Genomic DNA, 17,178 nt, shown 5'->3' with positions numbered 1-17,178 from the left:
TGCGTGCTCAGCATCCCCCCGGCCCCGCAGGGACACCACTCCACCAACCCCTCATTGTTCTCCCTGCAGGAATTATTTACCTCATCACCCTCCCCGGCAGACCTGCACTGCGGGAATGTTATTGCCAGCGTTTTTATCAATAGAGGGGCTGCTCTGGGTGTGCCTGCAGCCCCTGAGACCCCTCTGGGGGAGCAGCAGGGCAGGCAGGGATTTCTGAGCTCATTTTTGTGGGATGCAGCCTCTGCTGCATGACTCTGCAAGCTCAGCTGGGCTGGGATAGCATCACTTCACTCTGCCCATCCCTCACGGGCATCCTCCTCTTCCTCCTAGCCCAGCTCTGCACCCCCAGGGACGTTTGGGGAAGGAGTTTGCTTCATTTGGATTCCTCAGCCCAGCCCCAAAAATCCCAGAGATGATGCTGTGTCTGTAATAAAGCTGTGTCGCTTTTCTTTGCTGAATGTAAAGTCTGAGTTGCCCCTGAATCATATTTAATTCCAAAAAAAAATATTTAGATGGGAGAATAAAGGGGACCAAACCAAAAATCTGTGTATTTATCATTCTACAGTAGCAGAAGCAGAAAGCTGAGAAAAAGGATTATTAAAAAAATGTATTGTTGCTTAATTACCTACGTAAGGTGTTGTATGTCACCTAATTAACATTTCCTGTTGCTGCACATGGAATTCCCATTTTCCAGTCCCAAATCAACTCCAATCCTGTTTGGAGAGCTGTGGGGTAGAAGTGAAGGGGAGCTGGGGTTTGATTTGTCCCCCTGGGGTTTTTTTTAAAGGAAACATTAACACACATATTAATTGAATGTCACGGGGCTGCCAGGAGAAAAACTCCCAGTAAATAAAAATGCAGCATTTTATTTGGGCTGCTGGACCTGTGCAGGCTGCAAAACCTCAGTAATTCACTGAAGGCTCCTTGCTCAGTGCCAGAAAGCCTCTCTCCTTTTGCCATCCACTTTGGAGAATGAATAAATTCAGGCAAATCAGGAGCAGGGCAAATCTGGAGAAATTACAAAGGGGAGGAGTTCACCTTCCTGCTATGGCTTTCAGGTCTGTCCTGGACTACTTACTCCAGTATAAAACTGAGAGCAGAAATATGATCACATCCTGAGGAGTCTAATCAATTCTGGTTTCAACACTGAGCCTATTTAAGCTAGAGAATGGAATTGCTGTTCCTTGCTGGGCTCTGCCTGCACATTCTCAAGACAGAGGCAGTAGGTAAGTCCTTGCCTGCTCTTTCTCACCCCACCTCAAGGTTACTCTGATTTCTGATCTGTTTATTACTACCAGGACGTGCACTGCAGTCTCTCTTCTCTCTGGTAAATGAAGGATCATTGATTTATTTATTTCTCTGCCTTTTATTATTTGTGTTAAAATATCAAGGACAAGCTTTTCTCATGAATGAATGAGTGCTTTGGGGGTTTCTTTTCACCTTTAGAGATTCTATCTGCCTTCCTCCTCCAAGAAAAATCAATGAGCTTTGTCTTGATCTCTGTATTTTATTATGTACGTGCATTTAAAATACCAAAACTTAATTTTTTTATCTCTTTAAACTTGAAAGAAAATTGTTTGTTTGAAATTTCTCCTGCCTTTGCTTTGCTGTGTATGATCCAAGATGAAATTGTGCTGAGGGAGAAAGAACAATATGTCTTTGCTGCATCAGCCCCATCTATTTTTGCTCCCTGGGCACTGTAAGTACACTGTGCACTTAGGATGGCTCAATTAAAGAGTGATCTATAATTAGTATTGATGAATGCAGGAGGTATTTTCCCCCCTGCTTCTGTTCAATCAGCAGCACTGAATAAATCCCTTTTCCTATGCAAATACCGGCAGGGAGGCTCCAAATTAAACACTGCAGCTCTGGAGTGCCGAGGGTCCGTTGTTTGCATGAAACAGAGCAGAGTGCAGGGAGAAGGGACCCGGCTTTCCCAGGGGAAGCGCTGCCCTGAGAGCTGCTGAAGGGAGATGGTGTTAGAGCAGATCAAGGTTCAGAGCTGCTCAGAAATTCCCGCAGGGTTTCCCTGTGTTTATTTCCCTGTTCCCAATGCATTCTTCGCTGTCCCTCGGCGCTTGGCTTTCCCAGGTTCTCCTCAGCTGCCGTTCCAAACCCTTCCCTGTGCCTGCCACACCTGGGCCAGGTAAACACAAACACAAACAACGCAAAAACTTTTGCTTTTCCAGAGTCTGCCCTCGTGTTTGCCTCTCATTGATCCCTGCCTATCAACACCGTGCTGCATTTACTGCCCCATTAGGGGCTCTATTGGGCAAACCTAAACACAATCTAGAAAACCCTTGTGACTTGATTAGATTGGTGTCAATAATTAGGGTTTCCCTCTCTATCAGAAGGAAGGGAATACATAAATAATAATTTGATCATTTGTAGGTGTTTTTTGCCCCCCCCCCCCCAATAATTTTTTCCTTGACCAAATTACAAAGTCATTAGTGTGGTGTGGACCAAATTACAGCAATTAATACACCATAATCTTGCTCTCTGCTCCTTCTTCTCCAAACTTTCCTCAGGCAGCACCTCCTCAGGATACAATTTATTAAATTAAAGGCTATGCATTTCAGAAACTCCACTTTTGAGAGTCAGCTGAAATTCCTTCTTGTGGTATTCCTTCTTGTTATCCATATTTTTTTTTTTTAACAAATAAACCTTTCCCTCCTGTCTTGCCCCTTGTCAGAACCAGCCTGGCTCTGAGCAGCTCATTGAGCCCAGCTCCAGCTGGGCAGCTGAGAACTCACCACCCAGAAACAGCCAAATACTGATTGCTAACCTGGAATTGCTGCCAGCCTTGTCAGGGCAGCACAGCACCTGTGGTGTAAAACCGCTGTTAATCCTTAGGGAAGGAAGGAAGGGGCATTATCCCTGCTGTAGGAGAGGGAAACTGAGGCACGCTGGTGCAGGCACCTGCCCAGGGATGGAACCATCACCCCCAGCTCCTCATCCTCATCCAGGTCTCAGTGTGTTCCATTTACAGCTGCTCTGATCCCCCTCAGGTTTCTTGTCTGGTTCCTTTGAGAGATCAGGGACTCTCTGGTGCTGTTTTGGGGGAAAAGAGACACAAAGTGTCTGCAATTTCCAGCAGGAAATTGTGAGAGTGAGGGATGTCCACATGTCCATCCATCCATCCATCCATCCATCCATCCATCCATCCATCCATCCATCCATCCATCCATCCATCCACCCATCCCTCCAGCAGCTCTGGGGTGGGGTTACAGCAAAGTCGCTGAAAATTAATTTTCTTCATGGGGAATGGAATGAACCCCAGCACGTTTTAACCTTTTGCTTTATCACAGAGCAGGACTCAGCCATGAGGAGACAAATCTCCCACAGTCCATGCTCTGCTGCTCCTAAAGATTGATGCCTGATAGGACATTCCTCTAATTTAGATGAGATTAGATGCCCCTAATTCTCTATATTTCTGCTCACATGCTTTTATGTCACAAACATTACATTTACATAACCATGCGGACATTGGCGTCAGTTCTCACTCTGGGGTTTCCTCAGGGCCATTCAGGTACAAAACACCCCTGAGAGCTCCATCAGCAACTTAAAAATAATAAAAATAAAAGATGCTGGGACTTCTTGCCTTTCCAGTTCCAATGGTGTGGACTGCACACAGATTTATGGTTGGGCTCCAAATCCATTTTGGGGCTGGCAAAGTTGGGATGCTGGAGCACTTGGACACATTCTGGGGGGAAAAGCTGCATTTTCAGCTGATGAAAGAAAGGATAATAAATGCAATGTCAGACCTGGAAGGCAGAGAAAAGGCAGAGAGCCACAGGAATTGTGGAATTACCCCTGTGAGGGGTTTAGGGCACCCCTGGAGTCTCCATCAGGTCGGGATCCAAGGTGCCCCTTCCCCAGGGATGAGGATGATCCTGCTCAGTTTTATCCATCATTTCCCCATGGATCCTCCTGGCTCTCCCACTGGGATGTTGGAAGCAGAAAAGCTTTTGGCACTTTGAAAAACCAGCAGAAACCTTGAGGTCTCCTAGAAAAGCTGCCAAGTCCAGGGTCTGTCTCTGGGCAGGCTCTTTTCCCTGCTTGTGGCATTGCAGGAGATGCTTTGCTGTGCTCCAGCATCTATCCAATGGCCTGTTATTAGATTTTTAGTCATATTTTTAGCCACAGGATCAGCCATCAAAAGCTCAGCATAAAAGGCTGCAAAAGGGCAGCACAGCTACCAAGTGATTTGTTTGAATTAAATTTTAAAAGTGCTTTAAAATAAATAAATCTGAATTGCATTTTTATGACAGAAAGCAAGGCAAAACCTCTCACAGGAGGAAATCACCTTAGCCCTGGATGCTCATTTTTTGTTACAGCCCCTGCCTTTGATACAGGACATTTCTGAGGGCACATTATCTGCAGCAGAGCCCCACAGGTCACAGCTGAAACCCTTCCCCTGCTCCCTGACCCAGAGGAAGTCGTTTGCAGATGTTAACAGGGCAAACCCAGAATCCCTGAGCCCCTTTGGGTTTTCCCTGCAGTTTGTGTCTGTTCCAAGGGCCTCATCCAGCCTGTGATTTATGTGTGCAGATGATAAACGTCAGATGTGCTGCCTTGCAAGGCCTCAGCACCACAGTAAAGCTGATTTCCAGGGCTAACTCCCCATCCTCTCCTGCATAAAGATGTGTATTTTCCCCGGGGAAAATCAAATTAAGGTTAAAAGTGAAGAGCAATGAATGGCCAGGAACGCTTGTGGGGACACACAAATTTGAACTTTTGGAACTGGTTCTGTCTGTCCAAGGGGTGACTGGGGCTTCCTGAGGATGTGTAATGATCCAGGAGGGATAAATATTCTCATGCCTATATGCTCAGCAATCCCATTAATTAGAAAGACAGGCTTAGATAACAATTGCTTTTGTTGTGCCTTTTGCACTAAAAATAGAAAGTTTCACAAAGCCAGCTAAAAATAGGATGAGCCCAACACAAGCCAAACCTAAAAATAAACCCCATGCAGACCCAGCTTTTGGCATTTTGGTGGAAAAGGATGCAGAGGTGAGAGCAGATTTTGGGGATGGGTTTGAGGATGAGGATGGCAGAGCAGGGAGAGCTCTGGGACCACCAGGATAACAGGGAATGGCCAGGCAGGATGGCTGGAAGGGGGACAGGAGGCTAAAGGGACAAACAGAGGACTCAGGTGAAAGAGAGAAAGGATTTGAATTAAAAATCAACACAGAACATTCCTGGTGTCCCGGGCAAAAAGGTCATGGACACTCTCAGAGGCTCAATATTGTTAATAAAACCAGCATAAACCCAGCAAAAATCATAATAAAAATTGAAAAATAATAATAAAAACGCAATAATAATAATAAAGATGGCAAACTGGAAGCTGACTCAAGCACAGCCACTGTGTCAGAAGCAGGAACTGAGGCAGTTCAGTGTTTCAGTGACTCTGAGTGCACAGGTTAAATGGCATTTCCAGCACACCAAGCAGCTCCAAGTAGGGCAGCAAGCAGAGCACAGTGGGACAGAGCAGATTTGGGAGCTTTTATGGAATTCAGACAATCTGAGCGTGGTCCAAAGAGCCGAAGGGTCTTTTCCCAGATCCCACAATAGCACCTTGGCAGGGCTGCTCCAGCCTGGCCCTTGGCCAGCAGCACCTCCTGCCTCCCTGGGCAGCAGAGGGAGGTCTCTGCAATATTTTTTTATTTTATTTTTTTTTTTTTTTTTTTTTTGCCTCGAGTTCCAAACGAGGCTTGATAGCTAAAACAATTGAAGAGGCTTGCAGTAAAATGAAAACAATACGTAATTTGTATTGTTTCTTCGGCCAGCTCCGTGCCAAGAAGCAGCTTGGGCAGGAAGCAGTTGTAAATTCCAGGAGGAAGAGGCAGAGATAAGTGGGACTGCTCACGTGCCAAGAGAGACTCCCTAAATTTAACTGTCCTGAACTCTGTGGAGGAAGAGCCAGCCCTGTCCAGCCCCACTCTAAATTAAACCAAATAAAGTCAAGGTGACACCTGTGGGATGGGACAGAACCACTGAAATCAAGGATAAATCCATAATAAAATTGAGGAGAAATATATAATTGATAAGTAAGTCCAGGTATGCATATCTCTATCTATATATTTTTAAAATACATATCTATATCTGTATATATCTATATCTATATATATATATATATCTATATATAGATATATCTATATATCTATATCTATATATCTATATAGCAATGATTTCAGCACCTCAACCACAAAAACAAACCCAAAAAAACCTCCCTAAAACACTGAAAACCCCATTTTCTGCCGTGTTTTTCCAGCAATAAAATGAGCTACAGGGAAGAGAGCGTGGGAGCAGAGCTGGGGTGATCTGAGGAGCCCCAGACCCCATAAAATGGGATCAGAGGGAGATTTTGAAGAGGGAACAGGGGGAAGGTGAAGCCTGGTCAGATGGGACAAAAGATGCATGAAGCCAGGACAGGAATTGCAGATGAAGAGGGAACTGTTTGGATGCTGTAAACACCAGGCAGGGAAAGGAATTGTTTAGGGTGGTTCGGTGATATTTCTAGGAGTGATGGGACGCAGATAAGGAAGTGGAAAATGTAAGCTATTAAATAGGAAACATTTCCTGCCAGCGTGGGCTAATGCACTGTGCAAAACTCCTCCAAGGGAAGTGGCAGGAGCCTCTGGACAATTAAAAGTGGCCAGGACAACGTGCCTGAGGGCATCGTCCTGCCCGAAGCAGGGAGGGCTGCCTGGATGTGACAGGGACCTTCCCTTTGGGCAGGGAAAGAAAGCCCCAAAGCTCAGGGGAAGAGAGAGCCATTGTGAGGAGAGGTTCCTGCAGGGAGGGAGGCTCCCATCCCGCTCACTGCACATCCAAAGGCACATTCTGCTCCTCAAGGACACTCTGGTTCCTCCTGAGCAGCACCCACACAAAGGCTCCTGATCCCCAGTGTTCCGCTGCTGCCAGTCAAAAAAGAAAAAACAAACCAAAAAAACCAAATAAACCAGCCCTAATTCACACTAAACATGAACCCGCTGTTTGCTCAGGCATTCTGTAATGTTTAATTACCTCATGCTTTAGAGTTTAACAGCTTCAAGGACACTTTTCTTATGAAATGCTGGGTTTATGTGCTGTTCTACTTCACTGATATCATCCAGCCACAAGTGTGGTAAGGACTTGGTAGAAAACACAATCCTTACCTTGTTCAGAGACATTGGGAGTTTGGTGGAAAGATGCAAAAATCGGACAATAATTATTAAATCTCCTGAGTGCTGGATGTGAGGCAGCTGTAGCCACTGAGGGCGGGATTCTCAAAATTAAATTTTATTTTATTCAACTTTTCCTCCCCATCATTTTGATGCCCAGGCTGGAAGATCTGTGGTACGCTCAAGTGTCAGTTTGCTGAGAGGTGATTGAAACCCACAATGTATTTGTCACAATTTGCCAGACACCTGTTCAGGGGGTAAAATCTCAGTGATTTCTGTTTGAGAAGGGACAAAACCCATTTCCATCCCCCTGGCACACAGACCCTGGCTCAGCACAACCTGGGGACAATTCCCCTTCCCCCTGTGGCTCTGTTTGAATTTGGTGGCTCCACTGTAGAGGTTTAAAATCTCCAGAGCCTCGAAGCTGCTGCCCTGGCTCCCAGCTGTGCCTCAGACTGGCTGGAAAATCAGATTTTCAGTGCAGAAATGCTTTCATGTCCAGGCCATGCTCCCTCTCCACTGTGAAACCTCCTGGAACTGCCCAGCCTGGAGCTCTCCCCTTCCCCCTCTGCTTTCCATCCCAAAGATTTGGCAGCAAATCCCTCCAGGTTATTCCTGCTGCTGTTTTCACACCTGAAGGTTCCTCGGTGTGTAAATGGCCAAGAGACTCCCAGTCCCAGGCTGGGATTGTTAAAAGTTCACAGCGACCCCAGGGAGCTGCCAGAACCACACCTGGAGCCTTTGATCCGTGTAAAAACCCACCTGGAGGAAGGGTGGAGAGCAGCTCGGCTGGCACTCTGCACTGAATTCAAATTAATCATTTTAATTCATTGATTAAAATATCGATTAAGGCACTTGGGGACACCCTGTGCTTGGAACTTCTGCATTTCCCAGTGGAGATGAGGAAGAACTCGGTGCCACTGTCCTGGAAAAATTAAAAAAAGCAACAGTCAGGGCTGGAAAGTGAAGTTTTGTGTGTGTTAAATATCTGCTAAAAGGATAAAACCTTATCAAATTCAGTTTTTGGGTAACAATATAGAAATCCCCGCAGTTCTTACCACACAGAAAAAGCAAAGATTGCTTTTCTTCCCAGTCTTGCTAAACTACAAAGTGAGGCAATATTGTTTGTGGTTTTCAGCAAAAATTTCGTTTTTGTGAAAGAAAAACCGAAACTGTCATCTTTTTAAAGGTTATATTAATTGCCACGAGGTCTCCCTCTGTGTCACAGCTGCTCAGGTTCCACAACAATTCTCTATTTATAACTTCTAAATCCTTAATAGATGGATGCATTGTTATGCCACTGATATCAAGATAAAGGTGTTAAAAGCCTTCCAGCAGGTGTGTTATAAATTACAAATTAAGGTAATTACCAGTCAAGTGACAGGGCTCCTCCATAATTATCCTTAAAATTGATTAGCCATTTATTAAAATGTCTATAATTTACTAATCACAAGCAAACAGAAAGTATGGTATTAATCATCATTACAAGAGGGTTTGAATTGTTATGGATTGAAGTTAAATAGCCAAAGAGAACTACCCTGTCAAAGTCAATTTAAAGTTTAGAATAAATAAAGAGCCACTGAAGCCACTTGGGATAAACAAGACAATCCTGCTGTCCTAACTAGATAAACACATAAAGTTAAATCAGCTCTTGTCCTCTGAATTTAGTATTTCTTATGACCATGAAAAAGCAAAATTCAGATGTTCTGCTGAAGAATTTTGCGACCATCCCTGTGGGATGGACCCAGCTGAGTTAGCCCGAAGCTCCTGCAGGAAGTGAGATCCTTCATTTCTCAGAACTCTTCCCCAGGTAACCTTCAAAGGAGTTCCTGGAACAGGCTGAGATAAGTCCTCTTGCACAAGTGAATTTACAAGTCTGTGAGAGGCTGGCAAGTGCAGAGCTGATAAACGGAAATTTATTTTAACACTGCATATATTCAAATGTGGAACTTTTGCCTCAAGAAGTTGAGGAGGCCAAGGTTTGAAAATCAAATTCTTCAGGACTGCAACCCATTCAGAATTCTGATGTCCTAAAGATTGCTGCCAGCACAGGTTTGGGGTGATTTAATGGCTATAAAGTGATTTATGAGCGATCAGAAAGAGATATAGAGAGGGCAGAGCCGCCAATCCATTCCCCTGCTGCTTTTTGGGGGCATAATTTGTACAGATTTTCACTCACCTGTTTTATTTATTGTTTTTTAGTGGGCCACTGGTGCTATCAGTCCCAGAAGTGTGAGCAGCCACAGTGTGAAGGTACTGCCAAGCAATTTCTTTTTCCAATCACATTGGTGATCCTTCTGCTCTGCAAAGGGGCTGCTGAGAGAAATAATGCAAAAAATTCACAGCACTCAGCCTTTAATGCCTCGTGATCGCATTAATTGTGACCATTTCAGTGCCAAACAGGGTATTTTGAAGCCCTTGGTGTTTGTGGTAACTGCTCATTTTGTGTTGACCAAGGATAATGTAGAAATGTACAAATACATTAATTAGTAAAATTTTTACTAATACATTAGTAAAAATGTAAATACACAAGTTTAAAAATCAAATACACAAGTGTAAAAATCAAATGCACAAATGTAAAAATCAAATACATAAATGTAAAACTCACCCCAGAAGTTGGGGTGATGCCTCAGATGCCCCATTCTGGTTGGGTGGTTTGGCTTCCTCAAGGATTTGCTGTCTACAGAGGAAAAAAATAAATAATAAACCCATTTTCTTCATCCCTGAGCAGGTCCTGCCCAATGGCACCAGTCATACAAGGATTGCACAGGGGACAGGCAGTCCCCTGTCAACATTGTCACCCGAAATGTGGTGTATGAGAAGAGCCTGAAGGCCCTGAGCTTTGAGGGGTACGATGTGAAGGGCTCTGCCCAGTGGGACGTGCAGAACAACGGGCACACAGGCAAGTACTGCCCAGCCTGCCCCTGGGGTGGGTTGGGCGTTGGGCACTGATGGGATCCCACCCCTCTGCTACAGAAATGAAGCTCCCAGAACCTTTTTGCATCAATATTTTCTTGGGAGGTTTGTGGGAGTGACGAAGGTTTGGGGTTCGTGGATATCTCAGCAGGAATTTCTGTGCAGAAATTTCTGTACAGGAGCTCTAAAGCAAAACCCCCCAGCTCAAACAGAGTCCAGGGCTGGGGGCAGGTGGGCAGGACAATTTGGGCAGAATTTTATCATTTTCTGCTGAAGCCATTCCTGGGCTGGCCCTTTCCAAGTCTTGCCTCTGCACAAAGAGAATCCTGCTGGAGAAAAGCCTGGTGTGGGAAAGTCACTCTCAGTGCTGGCTGTTATTAGTTCTTTAAATAATGAGCTATATTCTTCTCAGATTCAGACCTGTTTTCTCTGCACACAGAAGTTATCTGATGTTGATCAGCTACTTAGTGAATCAGTAAACCTTGAATCAATTAACAGTAATTTAGAACTGTTCCACTTCCTCCACCTTCCTTCACAATACTGAGGATGCTGCTCCAAGAAAATGATGTTCAATTACTTCGACTTTAAAAATAAACATGTAGTCTAATATTTTTCTTTTTTTTAAAAGTTATATGTAGGTTTTTTTAAAGTCTTGGATGGGTTGTTTTAACTGCCAAATCCTCAAAGCAGAAAGCCGCAAGTGGCAAATATTTCCTGATTTAAAAGGGAAAGGTGGGAAGGCAGCTGAGGGAGATTTTAACAGCCAGCAATTCTCATGTCGTGGCACACCACAAGAAAAAAGAATGTTTTGACTTTTCATTAATATATGCATTAATGACTTTCCCATTACAGTGTGATACTCCAGAATGTCCAATTACAGTCCCTTTAACATCAAAATTAATATTTATAAGGACTGCTCCTCATCTTCCCCAGCCATGCATAAGGATTAGGGCTCAATCTGGGCTTTTAAAATCTCTTCCTGCTGAGAGCAACCGATTCCTGTGCTAAATGAGGAGGTTATTGCCTAAATTACAGCTGCAGTTACAGGCTGCAGGTGAGATTAGACCCTCATTATGTTCCGTGATGGACACATAGCAAAGGTCGCTGTCTCAACGGTCTTAACCTAAACAAACAAAGCCCACAAAGACATCTGACTCATCCATTTACAGATTAAAAAGCAAAGGAACTAAATGACTCATGCACTCTCCAAGTTCATTTGGAATTCAGAACAGAAATGAAATCTCTGGGGCTGCAATCCAGAATTTTCCTCTGGGGCTGCAATCCAGAATTTTTCTATGCAAAGAGAAGTGCTGCGCTTAACGTGGGGGTCGCAAAAAGAAAAAAATTAAAGTATATCTCAAATATGTATGATTGAGGCTTAAATTGCAGCACTACTTTAAATTAAAACAGGATATTTTTAAACCCTGCCCAAAGGAAATGTTACAGTGCAGAAAACTGGAGGTTAAAATGATGGTCAAAACCCAAATAAACTGGGATCCAATTTACTTTGATAGAGGGTCTTTTTTAGGAAAAATCTGAAGGAATATAGGGTCTTCTGAGAGGTATAAGAAGCTCTGACTCCAGAGGTCATAATGGTTAGAATTAATCTCAAATTAAACTCAGGGATGATTTTGTAAGAGTTCAGTTTCTGCAGAACAGAATTTCTGGAACACTCGGTCTGAAAAGCCAAGCGAGAACTTGAAGATAAGTCTGAATCTCAAGAACATCTCTGCTCTCACATTCTGTTCATGTAGGACCTGCTCTTCTCCTGTAAAACAATTCATGCTTTTTCCCCAGTTAAAGTGGCACTAGACTCATCCCCTAAAATCGGAGGAGGAGGCCTGGAGAGAAAATACAAGGCAGTAGAATTCCATTTTCACTGGGGAGTCCTGGCTGAGCAACAAGTGCTGAGTCCTGGCTCAGAGCACAGCATAGATGGAGAGAAATACCCCATGGAGGTAGGTGGGACTGCACGTGGAGCACGGGTTTCACTCCAGAACCCTGGAATTCTGAGATCCTGCTCAGAAAAACTCTTGGCTAGCTCCCCACGGGAGCTCTGAGGGTGGAAATCATTGTCCTTGGCTGCTGTGTTCCAGTTTCACATCGTCCACATCAGAGAAGATGCTTCAGATGTGTCAGAAGCCAAGAAAAGTCCGGATGGTTTGGCTGTGCTGGCCTTCTTTGTAGAGGTAGGCAGGGAAATTTTCAACTGCCCCTCTCAAATCTCAACCAGCAGTTTGGCTGAGGGATTGTTTATGTCAGTATTTTATGTTTATGTCAATATTACAGTAGCCCAAGGTTTAACCTCCCTATCTTGTGCAGGCATTCTGCCAGCACTGAGTTCACTCTCCCCTTTTCTACATCCTGCTTGCTGTTATCTCTTCTTGTGGCCCTTTTCTGTTTTATTCACCACTGCTTAAAAGCAACCACTTGTAGAGAAATACACATCATGGAATGAAAATATTTCCCTTTCAGGCTGGCAAAGAAAATAAAAACTATGAAACTCTGTTGAGCAAATTAAAGAATATTGAATCCAAAGGTAAGGGATTTCACAAGCTCTGTGGGGAGAGGATAAATGCGGGCAAAACCTGCAGCCACAGGCATTACGAGGGATTTTCCCCTGTGGTTTTTCCAGGGGGATCAGCAAAGGTGGATCCTTTGCCACTGAGCTCTCTCCTCCCACCTGAGGAAGACCTTGAGAGGTACTATCGCTACCGGGGGTCCCTCACCACCCCTGACTGCTACCAGGGCGTCATCTGGACCATCTTTGAGACGCCAGTTCAGCTCAGCCTGAAACAGGTGGGTGGCAGAGGCACAGCCTGGAGGTTCTGTGCCGTGTCCTTGGGCAGGGTGACACCTCAGTGCCCTGTCCCTGGCACCTGGGCAGGGTGACACCTCAGTGCCCTGTCCCTGGGCAGGTGACACCTCAGTGCCCTGTCCCTGGCACCTGGGCAGGGTGACACCTCAGTGCCCTGTCCCTGGGCAGGTGACACCTCAGTGCCCTGTCCCTGGCACCTGGGCAGGGTGACACCTCAGTGCCTTGTTCCCCACACACCCCTGCTTGGCAGCAGCCTCAAGGAGCTCGCTGCTCCCAGCTGATTGACCCTGTTAAATCATCCCTCAGAAAATGGCAGGAAAGGGGCAGGAAGGGGAAATGACGGCGTGAGGAGAGAGCCAAAACCCCCCCCTCAAGCTCAGGGCTCCGTCAGCAGCACTTCCACTGCTGCCACCTGCTCCCTCCACAGCTTTTCTCCCGTTGTCAGGGCAGCAGAACACAATAATTCCAAACCCAGACCTTGGGCCCATCAGCATCAAGCAGGCCATTTTTGACCTGCAGGCAGGAAGAGGGGATGGAATTAAGAATGCTTGGGAAACACAGGCTGTGCAGAGATCACACAGCCTGGCCCAGAGCCAGTTCAGCTCCTCACTCACAGCATGCCCTGAGCGCTGTCACAGTGCCCCCAGCACTGCCCAGGGGCACTCAGAGCAGCCAGGAACCTGAGCAAGGACAGAATTCCTGCCTTGTGTCAGTCAGGAACCTGAGCAAGGACAGAATTCCTGCCTCACATCAGCCAGGAACCTGAGCAAGGACAGAATTCCTGCCTTGTGTCAGCCAGGAACCTGAGCAAGGACAGAATTCCTGCCTTGTGTCAGTCAGGAACCTGAGCAAGGACAGAATTCCTGCTGTTCCTGCCTGGTGTCACCCTGCCATGGTGGCCGGGGCCGGGGCTGGCATCAGGAGCTCTGGGGAGCCAGTCCTGGGGCTGCACGCAGCATTTGGCTCCCTCTCAGAGGAAATGCCCGTGATTGCCAAGGCTGGAAGGAGCCATCACTCAGTGACCTCTCCTGTGGCCTTTCCTGTGAGGTTCAAGGCACCCATTAAACCCTCAGGTTCCAAACCAGAGCGAGGCAGCACGGGTTGAGTTGGCAGCACAGCTCCCAGAGTTGTTGGAGCAGATTTAACAAGCTGTTGTGTTTTGCAGCTGTCCCAGTTCGCAGCACTGCACTTTGATGGGAAGAACTCCACTCCCATGATGGAGAATTTCCGACCTGCACAGCCCCTGAACGGGCGCGAGGTGCTCTGGTCAGGGACCAGCATGGCCCTGCCCAGGGCACAGCTGCTGCTGCTGGCCCTGGCTCTGGCCTGCACCCTCAGCTCTCTGTCCCACTGAGCCCTTCCCACCTCACTCAACCTCCTGGGCCTTAATTTCTTGCTTTTCAGCCTTATTTTTGCTGTTCTTTGCCTCAGCCTCTCATGAATTGTGTCCCAACACAGAATAGCCTTGTCCTCCTCCAGACATTAACCAAGGGCTTCTGTGCTGCTCTGGGGAAACCCAAACCACCAGAACTCAAAGGAACTGGGAGATAAAGCAAAGAAAATTCAATTTGGAAAGCCAATAGACTCAGAGAAAGCTTAGTCTGGATTATGCTGTAGTTTTAAAGCAGCACTGGAAGGAGCTGCACAGAGAATCTTGGAGAGGAATCTGTTCCTAAGTGCCTGTGAAGGGTTGGTTTGGAGCACGTTTACATCCAACACTGCAATTCTGGCAGTGAAACGGGGAGTAACTCCCACAAGCCCACACTGTCCTGCCTGAAGGTACAACACTGAGCAAAGATCAAATGCTCACACACAAGAGCAGCACCTGGATCATCCCCTCACCCAACACATAAATCCCCCTCCTTCCTTCAGAACATCTCAGCTGATTTCAGATAAGGACACTGGATTCCTTCCACCCCACCTGCTGCTGGGGCTGTCAGGTTCCTCTGTTATTTATTCATCCCTCTCTGGGATGCCATGGCCAATGTGATGTGCTGGGGAGCAGCAGGGAGGCTCATCCCCACCACCAGAGGCACATCTGTGGAAATTCCCTCTCTTTGGAGGGCTGCTTCTGAAGCAGGAGACTCTGATCATCCTTTGTAGTTGTTATTTGCCTAATAAAATAGGACAGCTCAAGAAATGGCTCTTTCTTACATATAAATACATATATATTTCTTTTATAAGTATAATTTTTTATAGTAGCATACCTGCAATATTCACAATATGGTCAAGATTCATAGTTTTTTCCAAGAAAATTGTGGTTTGAACCAATTCCTTCAGATCTTACCCAATTACTTATAGAAAATACATTAGGAAATGGGGTTTCCTTGTATCATTCTAGTTCTCCCTCTGAAGAGGGACATAACATTTCTCTTTGGCTAGTGCCATATAACATGTTACAGCTTCTTTTAGGGTTTTAGATTTTGGCCACACCAAAATAGGATTTCATATTAGCAGATTTGTATTTTTTTTCCTTTAAGGGCAATGTTTGCAGAGATGACTTTATATATTTTCAGGAAAATCCTGGCAGTGAGAGCAACCACAGCTCACCAAAAGCAGGGAAATTATTTTCATATTAATCAATCAGTAAAGCTTTAAAAAAAACCAAAAAAAAATCACATGGGAAAGCAAATGAACCTATTTAAGTTTAAAGGAAAGATTAATACTTTAACTATGTTTTTATGTAACTGAAAATCTTTGGAGGAGCAAACAGAAATGAAATATTAAAGGTGAACAACAGACCTATATTTGAATTGTTCTGAGTTTTTATTTCTTTTGTCCTTGCTGAAGGGGAACGCACAAACCCTTTCAGAAGAGGAACGTGACTTTCCCCCCCTGTTTTCTTCACAATATTTGGGGTTGGGTTTAGGGCTGGGTTTGCAGTTCTGGGACAGGGATGTGCAGTGCCTTGGGATGTTTGCAGTGTCAGCAGGGTCGGGGGCTCTGTCTCACAGCGAGTTCTCTGCACTCAGCAGATTCCTGGGTCTGGCACCTTGCCCAGGTGTGCCAACCCCACCCAGTCCCCGGGACAGGGAACTCCTGCTTTAAAGGCAGAGATGGGAACACTCCTTGGGATACCTGAGAAATGCCTTTTGCACTGGCCAAGGCGTGCAAGAGCCACCATCCCTCTCCTTCAGGTTATTTCCTCAATTCTCATTTCACAGGCAGCTCTTCAAGGGCCAATTGGAATAAACCCTCATCTGGCTCAGCTGTCATGTGTTGCTAATAATCAATGATATATCACAGGGCACAGCCTCAATGAACCAGATAAAAACAGAACTACAAGGAAGAAAAAATTCTGCTGAAAAGAGGGTGAGTCCCTCTAAGAGCCCTTCAGCACCAACCCCATGTGAATAAAATCTCCCTGGGCAAGGATCAGTGTTTTTACTGAGTGGCTCAGTGCTGTGGCAGAAAGGGACAGGGAAATTCTCCCTCTGCTCCTGTCACAGGGATTGAGATCAGTCTGTGCTCTGCCATGGCACCCAGGTGCTGCTCTGGGGCAGCCAGGGACAAGGACAGGAGCAGCAATAATGCAGGGAATAAGCAAAAACCCCAGCAAAAGCTGTTCCCGGGAAAAGACAAGAAGGCTTTGAGTGGGACACCAGATCTGCTTTGTGAGGATGGTTATGGAAAAGCAATTTGCTGTTCCACAGGTAGCCTGAGGTGCCGGTTTTCAGGAATTTTGTCTCGGCTGCATTTGGCATGAAATTCTTTTATTGTGAAGACACCAGGAAATGACAGTCACTCCTGAAGGACAAATAGCCAAGGCATGATACAGGAAAGGGTGGGGGGAGGAACAGAGGCATTTGGAAGGATCCAGCAGGAACATTATTTTCCCATGTCCATTGGGGCTAGCAGAGAACTGCACTGATATATTTCACATATGTTGGAGCCAGAGCTGAAGGCTGTGGGGCTGAAAGCTGCGCTCCCGGGGAAAATGAAACAACACTGGCAATTAAAATTGGGGTTAAAACCAATAAAACAAACAGGGGTTTGTACAACCCATCCATAAGCAATCCTTTCCCAGGTTTGGGCTGCACCTTGGTTGGAGAGCAGCTCCAGAGGTGTGAGAGGTGAAGGCACTGCTCCTTCCCAGTCATCAGAGGGGCAGGGGGTGACAGCAGGGGCAGGCACAAAAAAAACCCTAATACAATGTGTTTTCAGCAAAATATTTCTCTCAGGAAGCACAGAGAGACAAGGAAACCAAACCATTACTCACTAGAAATGTATTTACATTATCCACAAAGAATTCTGACGAATTTGGCAACTCCACTTACA

General features: G+C 45.7%; 1 protein-coding gene across 1 annotated transcript; it reads left to right on the top strand.

Moving 5' to 3' along the window:
• The first annotated feature begins 1,029 nt into the window (after positions 1 to 1,029).
• Positions 1,030 to 15,647, top strand: CA4 (carbonic anhydrase 4). Its single transcript, XM_059487197.1, has 8 exons — positions 1,030 to 1,226; positions 9,369 to 9,419; positions 9,898 to 10,068; positions 11,880 to 12,040; positions 12,179 to 12,271; positions 12,558 to 12,621; positions 12,718 to 12,881; positions 14,066 to 15,647. The coding sequence occupies exons 1-8, from the start codon at positions 1,169 to 1,171 to the stop codon at positions 14,252 to 14,254; spliced, it is 951 nt and encodes a 316-aa protein (XP_059343180.1). The 5' UTR covers positions 1,030 to 1,168; the 3' UTR covers positions 14,255 to 15,647.
• Positions 15,648 to 17,178: the final 1,531 nt, after the last annotated feature.

The sequence above is a fragment of the Ammospiza nelsoni genome, chromosome 21 (genome assembly GCF_027579445.1).
Source record: "Ammospiza nelsoni isolate bAmmNel1 chromosome 21, bAmmNel1.pri, whole genome shotgun sequence".
Taxonomy (NCBI): Eukaryota; Metazoa; Chordata; class Aves; order Passeriformes; family Passerellidae; genus Ammospiza; species Ammospiza nelsoni.
Note: the sequence above shows the minus strand (reverse complement) of the source record. Positions and strands in the feature narration are given on the sequence as shown.